The sequence below is a fragment of the Octopus bimaculoides genome, chromosome 5 (assembly GCF_001194135.2).
Source record: "Octopus bimaculoides isolate UCB-OBI-ISO-001 chromosome 5, ASM119413v2, whole genome shotgun sequence".
NCBI lineage: Eukaryota > Metazoa > Mollusca > Cephalopoda > Octopoda > Octopodidae > Octopus > Octopus bimaculoides.
The window spans coordinates 121,443,161-121,456,818 of record NC_068985.1 but is presented as its reverse complement, the minus strand read 5'-3'; the positions used below and the strand labels follow the sequence as shown (position 1 = coordinate 121,456,818).

The 13,658-nt window shown below is 37.9% G+C and overlaps 1 protein-coding gene across 7 annotated transcripts in view; it reads left to right on the top strand.

Moving 5' to 3' along the window:
* LOC106875754 (uncharacterized) overlaps window positions 1-12,422 on the top strand; it is a 36,793-nt gene extending 24,371 nt beyond the window's left edge. For all 7 annotated transcript variants that reach the window (XM_014924012.2, XM_052967972.1, XM_014924013.2 and 4 more), the window contains 3 exons: window positions 27-128; window positions 8,837-8,962; window positions 11,840-12,422. In XM_014924012.2, coding sequence (XP_014779498.1) covers window positions 27-128; window positions 8,837-8,962; window positions 11,840-11,980 — 369 coding nt within the window. In that variant the 3' untranslated portion in view covers window positions 11,981-12,422. The remainder of the gene's footprint in view (window positions 1-26; window positions 129-8,836; window positions 8,963-11,839) is intronic.
* The last annotated feature ends 1,236 nt before the right edge of the window (window positions 12,423-13,658 follow it).

Below are 13,658 nucleotides of genomic sequence, written 5' to 3'. Positions count from 1 at the left end.
TTATAACATTTTGCTTTTTATTGTAGGGTAACAAATCAAAATTGATATTTTATGAAAGAAAAGATACAGAAAATGCCAAAGAAAGTAATTTTGATATTAGTGTTATTGAGGATCCCATGTCTCTACAGGTAAATTTATTATTGTTGTTGTTATTATCATTGATGTCATTGTTGTTGTTATTGTTGTTATTATTATTATTATTATTATTAGATAGATAGAAGAGTTCTTTACTTTTGTATACGAATCATATACAAAAGTAAAGAACTCTTCTATCTATCTATTATATTTCTGCTGAGTTACTTCAGTCCTTTATATGAACTAAAAAATATTATTATTATTATTATTATTATTAAAGCAGGTAGCTGACAGGATTGTTTGCATGTTGGACAAAATGCATAGAGGCATTTCATTCATCTTTACATTCTGAATTCAAATTCTGCCGAAGTTGACTTTGTCTTTCATCCCTTCAAAGTTGATAAAATAAGTACCTGTCGAGTACTGGGGATTCATTTAATTGACTTTCCCCCACCCCAAAATTTCAGGCCTTGTACCTATAGTAGAAAGGATTATTATTATTATTATTATTATTATTATTATTATTATTATTATTACTATTTCACTTCTCAGAGCTCTTGGACTTACTTGCTCAGGTTGATTCTGTGAGAGTAGACATCAACCTTGTTAGAGGTCTTACAAGGTCTCTTTCTGCAAATTATAAGCTTTGGTACCTGAATGTTAGCTTATTGTGGAAGATACTCAATGCCCAGTGGATTGACAGAATAGTTAGAAAGTTTGGTAAAATGCATCAGGATATATATTCTGGCTTTTTACATTCTGGGTTCAAATCCTGCTGAAGTCAACTTTGCTTTTCATCTGTTCAGGGTCGATAAAATAATGTACCAGTGAAGTACTAGCTTCACCCGCCATTGTACTTGAAATCAACAAAACTGAGTAGTAGTCAAATACTGGGGGTGATGATATCAACTTATCTCTTTCCTCAAAATTATTGTGTAGTGCCTGAATTAGAAACATTGGTTATCGGCCAAGTCCATCATGAAGGTTGCCTCTCAAATTTCCTACATTAATGCAGGGCTGGTGTTGTTCCTCTTTCTGTTGGCTATGGCAAAAGAGGTTGTACAGTGGATGAGGCTGAACAGATTGAAGGCAAATTTCTGTTCAGTGAAGCCTTTATCAAATTTTCAAGTTCTATTTGGGAAAGAAAGAGAGGGTGGATAGGGAAAGCTCTCCTCCAATGACTGTGACAGATATGGTGAGGATGAATGGAACAACTCTAAGGATATGCCTTGAAATTGCAGGACAACAGTATATTAAACGTTTTTATAAATCAATACCGTGTACTACTGTGTTAGCAGTGCACTTAAATCACGTATTAAGGTCATCTCTACAAATTTTCTATAGAAATTTTAGCCAGCACAGGGTTCCTTGATTGGTCTTAGTAGTAGGCTCCCCTCTATGATTTTTTTATATTCAATAATAATGATTTCTATGTGTTTCTAGTTTAAGCAGAAAATAGGTAATTTTGAAGTGAGTAGCTTTAGTTGACACTATTAACTCCCGTACTTGACTAGTACTTTATTTTATTGACTTCAAAAGAATAAAAGGCAAACCTAACCTTGGCGCATTTTGAACTTGGAATTTAAGGAGCCAGAACAAACACAGCTCTAATGATTCTGCTTGCTCATCATCTTTTTCTTGACAGAGAATAAAACTTTTGAAAACTTGTAGGGTTCCTTAACTTGTTCAATGTGCTATAGATAAAAAAACAAAATAGGTTGCAAATCTCTACTATAGAGCTTTGGAAAAATACCTTGTGGTATTTTATTTTGTTTCTCCACTTCCTGAGTTCAAATCCTACTAGGCTTAGTTTTGTCTTTCATTCTCCTGAGGGGTGGATTGATAAAGTACCAGCCATGTAATCAACTATACATTTTCTTCCAAATTTGTTGCCTTGTGCCTATATTAGAAATCATATTAGTATTGATGGTGAGACAGTACATAACAGAATTTTGCTTTTAGTTTTTAGTCAAGAGGGAAGACAGTGTCTTTGAACTCTTTGATAGGGGTTCTGAGACTGGAAGTTGGGAGGTAAGAAGTTATCTTCAAACAGTAGACCAGATACAAATGCTTACTATTGAATAAACTCCACAAAAAACATCAAAGGTGTCAGGTGGTGGTGCTAAAGTGGGTGACAGCTGAAGTCTATTGCCAAAGTAGACCATGGTGGGATTGAAACTTAAATCACAAAGAAGTGGAAGAAATCCCACAAAGTATCTGGTTCACCTATTTGATACTTCTTCCAGTTGTACTTTTTATTGAACCTGAACAGATTAAAGGTAAAGTTGTCCTTGGCAGGATTTGAACTCAGAACATACAGAGTCAGAACAAATACACCAAGGCATTTTATCTCATACTCTAATGACTTTTCTAATTCAGGACCTAGAGCTGATATGACAACAAACAAAATGCTTTGTGGTATAAACATTTATCCTTATATGTTCTGAGTTCAAATTTCAGTCAGGTCAACTTTAACTTTCATCCTTCTGGGTCATTTCCATTGGCATCAATCAAATATTGGGGTTGTTTTAAACAACTGCTGCTTCCACTAAAATGTCTTACTATAGATAATGTATGGTAAAATTTGTAAAGCACTTTATGTTTATACATTCAAATTACACTGAATCCTTTTGAATAATTTAAATAAGTACCATTCAAGTACTGGGGTCGATTAAAACTATTATTTCCTGTACCAAATTTGGAAAACATTATAGACAGTGAATAGTGCAATTAGTAGAGGAATCAAACAAAATGCCTTACATTATTTAGTAATGTTTAAGGTGGTGAGCTGGCAGAATCATTAACACATTGGACAGCATTTTGTCCATGTTTGTGTACTGAGTTCAAATCGACTTATCCTTTCGTAGTAGATAAAATAATTACCAGTTGAGCTCTGGGGTTGATATAATTGATTAGGCCCTCTCCCAAAATTTCAGACCCCATGCTTATATTAGAAAGGACTGTTTAGTAATGTTACTTTATGTGAGTTCAAATCTCACGAGAGTTTGTTTTGCAATAAATACCAATAATAATATTGGGATTTGACTGTTTTAAAGGTATGTGAGAATTTTTTTATCCCCAGATCAGTCTTGATCAGTGATCTATGGTCAAAAACATTTCAGCTTTGACCAGCTCGTTTTGTTTTGTATATCCACGACTATATTATCCAAGGGGTCCTTCCTCTTTTTATGATCGTAGGATATATTGAAGTGAGATGTGACTGTTGGTTTTAGGAGACAGCGTCTTTCTGTATTTAGTTCTATCACTCTATATGTTGAGTTCAAAACTTGTCAATGTGTTTGCCTTCTGGGGCTGATTAATATGCAACAGTCACATACTAGAATCCTTTCACTATCTTCTGTCTGCAAATATTGTGACCAGTTATGTATTTAACACGTCCCGTCTATCATTACGCTTTGTATAAATGAATGGAAGCATTATTTTCAACAGAAAAGTAATAAAATCACGTTTTTAAAAACCCTAAATAATTAACGACAAAATTTAAATGGATTCATGATCTGAAAGTATTTTTCTTTGGTGGAAGCTAACTATAATACAGCTTTTGTGGTAGGCGTATAATAATAGTAAAAAATTCCTAAAATTCTATCTCGTTTCAAGATTTTTATTGTTTTTCTCGAAATAGGAACGTAGTTTTTGTAATTAGTATGCAAAACTACATCTTGTAGAAAAGTTTCAAAAAATCTGGTCCGGTAACTCAGTCGGAAAAGTTTTTTTCTTTTTTTGTTTTGCTTTTGTATCATTACTTATATCTATCAGTAATGACAAGCTAGCATTCGGAATACTCATTTGCTCGACAAATAATTGTTTGTATGTAAAACAACCCCAGCACTGAATCTGAAATACCTCATTATACCAAATTAAGAATTTATCCATAGTCTCTTTCATTATCCATAATTCTTTTGATTTCTTTTCTCTTATTATTAATATCTTTCTTGTTCATTTCTTCCGTGTAAAAGGCCTTTAGTGTTTGGTATCGACACTTTATTGTTTCATACCTCAGTTATGAGATTAAAATGAAGCAATTTTTACCTTCTAAACTCTAATACTTTTAGCTGTAATGAAATATACTGTGATCAGATCTTAAAGCAAACTTGTTTACATTCCGTCTTTATGCACTGAGGTCAGTACGTTAGTGGCCTCATATTCAAGGGACGTAAGTTGATTTTTAAGTTAATTTTGCGTCCCTTGGAAACCTTAAGCAGGGAGAACTAGCAATAAAACCTGATTATGTATATCACCCTCTCTGGAAAGAAGTAGTAATCCACGAAATTTAGGTTTAGTAGTGTGTTTTTATTTTTAAAGTGTAGACTCGTTTTCTTTATTTATTATTCTGAATAAGACAGTTTAGTTACCTCAGTCTATGAAAGTGTGGAAGTATGCATGGCATTAAGCATCTTCACACTGTTATCGTCTGTGATAGCTAAACTGAAATTAGATTATAGGATAAATTGTTTAATCAAACAGGAGAACGGCCATAACATATTCTCAAGTAAGCCTAAAATGCACTTGCCATGTGTGAACTTAAGGTGATGAATTGGCAGAATCATTAGAATGGTGGATAGTATAGCTTTAGTTAAGCTATACACAAAAACATTAATAGAGACGTAGATTGTGTTAACGAAAGAGTTATTAAGTTAACTACATGAGGGCAACAGTCACTAGTCAACTCCTGCTAGAATAGAAAACCTGCTTAACCAGAAGTCAACTTCGCCGTGGAACAGCTTCATAGCTAGCCTGCAGCGAAGTTCCTGTCTGCAGTTCGTCTGTCATAAATTCTTGGGCAGTGCCCTACATATAACTCCTCACCAGAACTGTTGATTGTCATTTGAACCGTGAAGGTGTTTTAACTGCTCTGCCTGTGTGTGTGGTTACTTGGCTCTTTGGTGACTGGTCCTTGCCAAAGATTGGTGTAATTTGCATGGGACAACCTCTGTTTGGTGGTTGAGCTACTTGGATGGGGCTGTTGATATTGAGATGGGCCGGTTTCAAACTATCGATGGAAACTGTCTTGTCCGCTAATTAGGAGTTACAGTGATTTGTCTCCCAGACATATGTCTTCATATGGGCCATCGTAGGGTGACTGAAGGGGTTTTCGTCGTGTGTCATGTCAAACAAACACGAAATTAGCCATGCGGAGGTCGTTTGGTATGGATGATCTGGATGTACTATGTGTTGACATGAGAAAAGGACGCAACTGGCCCACACTGTCTATCAGTTGCGCGAGGTATCTTTTGATATCCGGGCCTGACTTCGTGTTCGGAAGGAACTTTCCTGGCACTGTAAGAAGGGAACTATACATAATTTCTGTGGAAGAAGTGTCGAGATTTTGGGGTGGTGCGGATTCCCAGCATCACCTATGGAAGTTGATCAATCCAATTGGGCCCGTTAAGTCTGGTTGTGAGGGATTCCTTAATGCGGTGGTGAAATCTCTCCACTAACCCGATCGCCTGTGGATGGTAGGCTGTTGTGTGCTTCATTGTGATACCAAAAGGTCACACATGTCATTCCACAGCTTTGAGATGAATTGTGGACCCTGATTAGATAAGATGCTGAGACACCGAAATAGGCAACCCAGTTTGTGATGGAGGCTCAGCTGACTTCTTGTGTTTCTGTGTTGCAGAGAGGGATAGAATCAAGCCAATGAGTGTAGTGGTTTATGAAGGTCGGTAGGGGGCCGACAAGGTCAATGTCGACGTGACTGAGACTTTCCAGGCCAAAGGGTGTACATAGGAATTCATACAGCCCGAAAAGAGCGATCACAGCGGTTTTTGGCTGATCGTCATCTAGGACTGATATTTGGTGGTAACCTCAGATGAGGTTAACCTTTGAGAAAAACGAGCACTTGGCTAACTGGACTGAGAAGTTCTTTATGTGTGGAATGGGGTTGTGGTTGGATGTTGTATCTGCGCTGAGATGACAATAATCTCTGCAAGGGCGAAAACCTCTGTTGGGTTTCGGTGCCACATGTTGACGACCAGGGATTCCTTGATTGGTGAACTATGCTCGACGCCTCCATATTGTCAAACTTAGCCTTTGCAATAGCAAATTTGTCTGGTGATAGATAATGTGCGCGGCTGAGCACTGGGGGGGTAGTGGTGGGGATGTGGTGTGTCATCTTGTGGTGGGATGTAGGTTTGGAGAATGTCGGAGTAGTGAAATTGGGGAGGCTCGCAAGGAGATTCAAGAATTCATTCTCGGTCTGAGAGAAGGTTGCTATGTGGTGGTGGCATCTGCAGATGTTACCAGAGACATGAGAGCATACGTGTTGCTGTTGATGAGTTGTCTCCCCTGCAAATCAACCAGTAGTGTGTGTGCTCGATGAAAGTCCACCCCGATAATAGGCTGATGGATATCGGCGATGGTGAATGCCCATGTGTATTTTTGTGAGCTAATGTTGAGAGAAAGGATGCAGCGTACGCATCGATTGTGGAGTCATCGGTAGCCATTAAAGGTTGGCCCCACTTTCTGTAATGGAGGTCCCTTGCTGATGCTGGGATCACACTGACTTCTGCTCCTGTGTCGATTAGGAACCTACATCCAGAGTTCCGTTCGCAGACATAGAAGAGCAGTTGATTGTGTCTGCTAGCCACCAGGTCATTCAATGGCGGCCAGCCCTTGAGTTTCCCTAGGCTGATGGCCAAAGGATCCTGAAGCTACATGGTTGATTGCACTTTGTAGCCTTTTTCCGAACTTTGGGTGGTAGAAGCACAGGTCATCTTGCTTAACTCTACCATGTCTCAAGGCCAACCCTATGGCATTGACCATAACACCACTGGATAAAAAAATGTTTGTCGGGTGCTTTTGCTAACTGCCACAGGTCCTTGATCTCAGTTTGAGTTATGAGGGCCTGGACCTGAGGTGGTAACTTGCGGAGGAATACTTCCCTAAACAAAAAGGAGGGTGACTCACCAGGGGGAACTAATGCCAACATCTTGTCTATCAATTCCAAAAGATTGGAATCACTTAAATCCTCCTGCAGTATCTTGGCTGCTGCTTCCCATTCGCTCTGCCAGAATGTATCCACCAGCCTGACTTTCAGTGTGGTGTATTTGTGTGTTGCTGTGGGTTGGATTAAAATGTCCAGCACCCTCGTTGCCATGTCTTCTTCCAGTGCTGCTGCTGTGTACGAATATTTAGTTAGGCCTGAAGTTATTTTGTGTACGTTGAATTGTGCTTCCACTTGCGTGGACCCTAGCTCATCCCTCCTCAGCCAGAATTGTGGTAGCTTCAGTACTGTTGTGTGATTGCTTGCCATGTTTCTTTTATTTTCTGTTCACTTTGATGTGCGAAGCGAAAGCTGTTGTTCTTCTGTGGTGTCACCAGTTATAGCTTTAGTTAAGCTATACACAAAAAAATTAACGGAGACCCAGATTGTGTTAATGAAAGGTTTATTCAGTTAAATACATGAGGGCAACAGCTGCTAGCCAACTCCTAGAATAGAAAGCCTGCTTAACTGGAAGTCGATTTCGCCACAGACCAGCTCCCTAGCTAGGGCACAGTGAAGTTCCTGTCTACAGTTTGTTTGTCATAAATCCTTGGGCAGTGCCCTACCATAGAATATTTTAAGTATTTTATAACTCTCAGTGCTCTGAGTTCAAATCCTACTAAGATCAGCTTTGTTTTTGTCCTTTTTTGTCCAGGTTGATAAGAAAAGTCCAATCTAGGAGAGTGGATTGGCATAACTATTAGAGTATTAGGTGAAATGGTTTGCTGAATTTGTTCTAACTCTTTGTATTCTGAAAAGTAACTCCTGTATCAGCATGAAGGCAAAGGTAGCCCTTCCCTTGGCTAAATATTGATTTCAAACCTTGGCACAAGGCCAGTAATTTTGGGTGATAGGGTAAGTCTATATCATTCTCAGTGTTTAACTGGTACTTATACGAATGTGACATTGGTCACAACAAGGTCAAACTCAAGAGGGGCTGGCACAGGACTGCTAGCAAAGGAGAGCACTGGTAGACCTGGTCGGCTCTATGCATAATGGTGTCTCTGGGCCCACTAACCTGGGATGATCCCAGCTTCATCAAGCAAGAGCATGGAGCAGAAGAAGCAGCTTCCTATATAGCATCTTGGGTGTCTTCTACTAAAGCCTCAATCTGTACAAAGCCACATGAATGGATTTTACAGGGAGAAACTGAAGAAGAAGCTTATCATGTATATGCGTGTGTGTGTTTGGCTATTCTGCTGTTTATGTTAAAAGGACTAGGGAAAATCTTAGTGTTTCTATTCAGTAAGCTACCCATTTTCCATGATATCATCTAATATTTAAATATTTTATGCTTGATTAGTTGCTAATTATTTTACTGACATTTACTTTTTACCATCTCCTTTTACTTGTTTCAGTCATTAGAATGTGGCCATGCTGGGGCACCACCTTGAAGAATTTTTAGTCAAATGTAGCGCCATTAGTACTTAATTATAAAGCTTGGTACTTATTCTATCAGTCTCTTTTGCTGAACTGGTAAGTTACAGGGACATAAATACACCAGCACTGGTTGTCAAGTAGAAGTGAGGAACCCCGCCTTCATACATATATACAATGGCATTTTTTCAGTTTCTGTCTACCAAATCTATTCACAAGGCTTTAGTTGGCCCAAGGCTATAGTAGAAGACACTTGCCCACGGTGCCATGCAGTGAGACTGAACCTCAAACCATGTGGTTGGGCAGTAGCCATGCTTGCATCTTTTCTTAAAATCTGTACATCATCCATTTTGCCTCATCCAATTTTTGTCATTGTAGATTGTTCTGAGTCGTGCACTGGGTGTCAAAGGAATTGTGAAGAAACGGCGTGAGTTATATATTGCTGGTCAAACTCGGATCCACATTGATGATGTCGAAGGATTAGGAAATTTTATGGAACTAGAGGTTAGTATTTTTATTGCTGTAAGCATTTTATGATGTTACTATTTTGATACCTAGGATGTAACTTTAAGCTGCATCTGGTAGTGGTGCCATGAATCAGGATTTCCAGGGGTTTTGAGGTGTGTGAAACCACCTTGTAGCCATTATTGTTTCCAGATCTGTTCTGACCTGGAGTAGTAACACCTGTCAGGGTCACAGCTAAGTTTTAAATAGCATGTAACCAGCCAAGTCATTGAACTCATGAGATGCACCTCTTTCAGCAAATGAATGTTATTAAATTAATGGCTAATATCACTAAATCCTGAGTGGATGAACAGACAATAAACTGTCAATGTCCAGGATCAACCAGTTCTGTTAACAAACTACTGGTATCATCTGTAGTCATGTTGTGTGTAGATGAGATATTTCAGCTTGTGAAAGAGCAATGTGACTAAAACCCAAGCCAGATGTCCAAGCCCCATCACTCAATCAGGGTGCCTGGCATGAAAGAGTTGCATTGGTCTGAGCAAGTCAACTTATCCGATGATGATGATGATGACCGTTTTGATTGGTAAGAAAGAATTTGAAAACCTGATCATTTTTACAAGGTAGCTTGGTGAAATAGAAGTTTTGTTTCTCTCAGTGAAGCACACAATGGAGTACTGCTCCAACATCTGGAATGGCACTGCTGCTAGTCAGAGACATTCTGGAGAAGATCCACTTGACTAATTGGTATTCAAACACTCTCAGACACTGGTCCACAGATGTGCTATCTTTTCTCAATCAGCACTATAAAGGCCTCCCTTCTTGGGATTTGGCTAGTCTCATACCTTCACCAACCAGCCACCCTCAACTTATTCATCTTCCCATCTCTCGTCACTTTTGACACATTCAACTCCCACAGATTTGCATTAACCATGAACTGCAGTCTTTCTTCCCAGGACATCATCCCTCTGGAATCTTCTCTGCTCATGCCTTCCTTGCAGGTGTCAACCTGCAACAGTATAAACATGACATTAATAATATCAATTCCAATTGTCTCAGAGGGCTGGTAAAGGTCACAGGCAATGCCTTTTCCTTCAGACTCGACAATAAAAAATGAATGGGTTAAGTGAAAAGAAACTGTTTTAAAAACAAGAATGAAAATGAAAATCCAATTTTTCTGAGAGAAAAACAGCAATATAAAAGTGCTGGCAAAGCACTGATATGTTCAACAATTAGCAGTAACCTCCTCCTCATCAGTAGAAGTAGTTGCACCAACAGCATTATGCATCATGTCATCCATATGTTCTTCATACCCAATGCTGTGGCTGTAGCAATTGTGACATCTCACATTGGCATAGAGTTTCAAATTTGCAGAAGAGTACAGTCAATTGAATCTACCCCCAATAAACCATCATCATCATTGTTTAACGTCTGCTTTCCATGGTGGCATGGGTTGGACGATTTGACTGAGGACTGGCAAGCCAGAAGGCTGCACCAGGCTCCAATCTGATCTGGCAAGGTTTCTACAGCTGGATGCCCTTCCTAACACCAACCACTCCGAGAGTGTAGTGGGTGCTTATTACATGCCACTGGCAGGAGGCCAAATTAGGTGGTGCTGGCATCAACCACACTCGAGTGGTGCCTTTTGCGTGCACCTGGCATGGGAGCCAGTCAGGTGGCACTGGTAACGACCACGCTCAAATGGTGTTTTTGATGTGCCACTGGCATGGGTGCAGTCAGGTGGTACTGGGATTGGCTGTGTCAATGATTTTACTTGACTCAACAGGTCTTCTCAAGCACAGTTTATTGCCCAATGATTGAAGGGTACTCTTAAATGTTATAGTTAAGCAACACTGGCATAGGCCATGGTTATGGTGTCACTTGGTTTGCTGGGACTTCTCAAGCACAGCATATCTTCAAAGGTCTTGGTTGCTTGTCATTTCCTCTGTGAAGCCCAACGTTCGAAGGTTGTGTTTCACCACCTCATCCCAGGTCTTCCTGAGTCTACTTCTTCCATAGCTTCCATCTTCTTTTAGTGTGTGATACTTTTCCACACAGCTGTCCTCATCCATATGCAACACATGACCGTACTAGTGCAGTTGTCACTCTTGCACACCACATCTGATGTTTCTTATGTCCAACTTTTCTCTCAGGGCACTTACTCTCTGTATGCACACTGACATTACACATGCAGCAGATCATACTAGCTTATGCATATCCTCAGCAGCCATGGCCCATGTTTCACTGCTGTATAGCATGGCTGTTCACACACATTCATCAAACAGTCTACCTTTCACTCTGAGCGAGAGACCCTTTGTTACCAGAGTTATTTACTTTATTAATGCTGGAAGGATCAAAGTTAAAGTCACCTCTTTAGAGGCATACATTACAGAAAGGTTGAAAGATGAAACTGAATACATTAAAAAATTTGTCCTGTCCTTTACCATTCCAGTCACTTCATTTTCATTGCAGTAATATTAACATCATTTTCTGAATATACACCAGCTCTACTATTGTCTTGTACAGGCATTCCCTCCATTAGAGAAGCATAATGAAAATATTGCCATAACTCAAAATATGCATGGAAGTGATTGGGAATATGTTTTACAGTCTTTTCTACTCTAGGTACAAGGTTTGGAATTTTGGGAGAGGGGGACAGTCGATTACACCGACCCCAATATGCAACTGGTACTTAATTTATTGACCCCAAAAGGATGAAAGGCAAAGTTGACCACAGCGGAATTTGAACTTAGAATGTAAAGACAGCTCAAATATTGCTAAGCATTTTGCCTGGCTTGCTAATGTTTCTGTTATAGCAAGAATTTCAAGAGTGCAACACTTCCATAACTGCATAAACCTCTATTTTGAACCCCTTTGCAATTTAAAACTTTTTCTAATTTCTTTTTCTTTCTCAAGGTTATGATGAAAGAAGATCAGGAGAAATTGGAAGGTGTTAAAATTGCAGAAGACTTCATGAAAAAATTCAATATCCAAAAGTCTGATTTGATTGCTGGTGCTTACATAGACCTACTCCATGAGAAAAATAGCAGCAATTAAATGAACAATCATGAGAATTTGAGTTGACTAATTTGTGGTCTGTGTCAGCAAGGGTTATTTTTATTCTTCTTCTCAGTGTCTCCAATATAGAACAATTGTAAATGCTTGATTTTTCATCCTCATCTTGTCACATCTGAACATATTCATCTTTGTTACAATATTAGGGTATCTTTTGTTTACAAGTTGAATTTTTCTGACCAAAATTTCCATCCAAAGAAGGTAGGTTGAGTTATGTATCAAGACAACTTTGGAGGGTAAAAAATTCCATGTGAAATGCAGCAAACTCTGGAAAGTTATTTAAATGTTTACACGGTTTGAATGCTTACACTACATGTTTACACAATACACTATGTTGGTTTGTATGTTGAAAAATACAGTTATGCATGTTACCAAACAATTATAAAATCATTTTGTCAATTAAAGTTGAGTAACTACTATAAAACTTGTCCAATTGTTTTACATACTGATGATGATGATGACTAGATCTAAATCAAACTGAAAATGCTACCAGAAAAGTAGTGGAAAAGGGTAATAAAAGTAATATTAGATCTAAATTGCAAGATATTAAATCTGATGACAAAACACTTTACTTTTATAATAAATATGTGCATATATGTGTTTTTATATTATTAATAAATTAATAAACTCATTAATAATATATTCAGGAAATCAATATTTAATATTATGAATTTTGAAAGATATACATCCAACATAACATGGTAGCATAATAAATTTAAAAGTTTAAAACATAAATATACGGAATATAAATATTAATACATATAAAAATCTAAAAATAGATAAATATATGTTTAAATATATATGCGTATAAAAATTTATGTGTAAATAATCATGAATATTATAAATTCTAAAATATAAAGAAACCTAAAGTTTAAAGAATAAAATATCTTACGATCGTTTCGCGGATATTACTACAAACACAAAGTGATGTAAAGATCATCTTATTATTAGTAATTCCGTTCTTCAGAGATGCATTAAGAACCCTTTATATACCCATATAATATTAAAGTATTAGAAATATTACTGAATAGAAAATAAATTCTGATTATGAAACTGAATATTGTCATTAACATTGCTGCTAGTTCGGTGTAGCTCTGATCGAGGAAACCTGTTGGTAAAGATACTCCGTCCACGACTATTTATAGGCAACAGCACCTTTGCCAACACTGACCAATGTGTCTCGGCAGGGTGTTAGTTACTGGTGATTTGATTGCTATTGACCACATATAGGCTTCTGTGCAGATCTGTATTATGATATAGTGTGTTCCTTCATCTAAAACTGACTCCCCACTTCTCTTCCTGCTATGACTATGTGTACCATCTACCATGTATCATCTGGTGGTAAATGTGCTTGACAGTGCATTAGTTTGTCTTAAATGCATTTGCTGATGTTTTTCAATAAAGCTCATTTATGTTTTACTTTTTCTGCTAATTAAATCTTCAAATATAGGAGTTATGAATAAGCAATTTGCTGAAAATATGTCAAGAGAATAGAATTTGTCATAAAGCATATTTGTTTTTTAACACGATTTTAAAATTTTGCAGTTAGAGTGACATGCTCAAACATTGATTGGGGTATTTAATCAATGAGTTCAGTATGAGCCTTGTGAAATACAAAGATGACATTTTTCTTTACATTTAATGTCCATGTAGCATCACA